At 57.4% G+C, this 209-nt stretch overlaps 1 protein-coding gene across 1 annotated transcript in view; it reads right to left on the reverse strand.

Annotated features, from left to right (window-relative positions):
* Positions 1 to 209, reverse strand: part of LOC119592855 — a 2,481-nt gene that overhangs the window by 1,036 nt on the left and 1,236 nt on the right. Inside the window, exon 3 of the mRNA XM_037941752.1 lies at positions 6 to 169. Coding sequence (XP_037797680.1) covers positions 6 to 169 — 164 coding nt within the window. The remainder of the gene's footprint in view (positions 1 to 5; positions 170 to 209) is intronic.

Genomic DNA, 209 nt, shown 5'->3' on the forward strand with positions numbered 1-209 from the left:
CTTACTTAGAAAGCGCATCGGACACTTGTCTGTAGTGATGCTGAAGAAACTCTTGGAGGGCCGACTCGTGGAACATCAGCTGCGACTCGAGTTCAGCGTTGATGGCTCGCTCTCGATGCAGCTCCTTGTCCAGACGTCGAGACTCCACTTCGGCCACGCGAGCGAGGTGCTGGAGGGGGGGTGGGGGGCATTTCGATGTTAGACGGTGA

The sequence above is a fragment of the Penaeus monodon genome, chromosome 31 (genome assembly GCF_015228065.2).
Source record: "Penaeus monodon isolate SGIC_2016 chromosome 31, NSTDA_Pmon_1, whole genome shotgun sequence".
NCBI classification, from domain to species: domain Eukaryota; kingdom Metazoa; phylum Arthropoda; class Malacostraca; order Decapoda; family Penaeidae; genus Penaeus; species Penaeus monodon.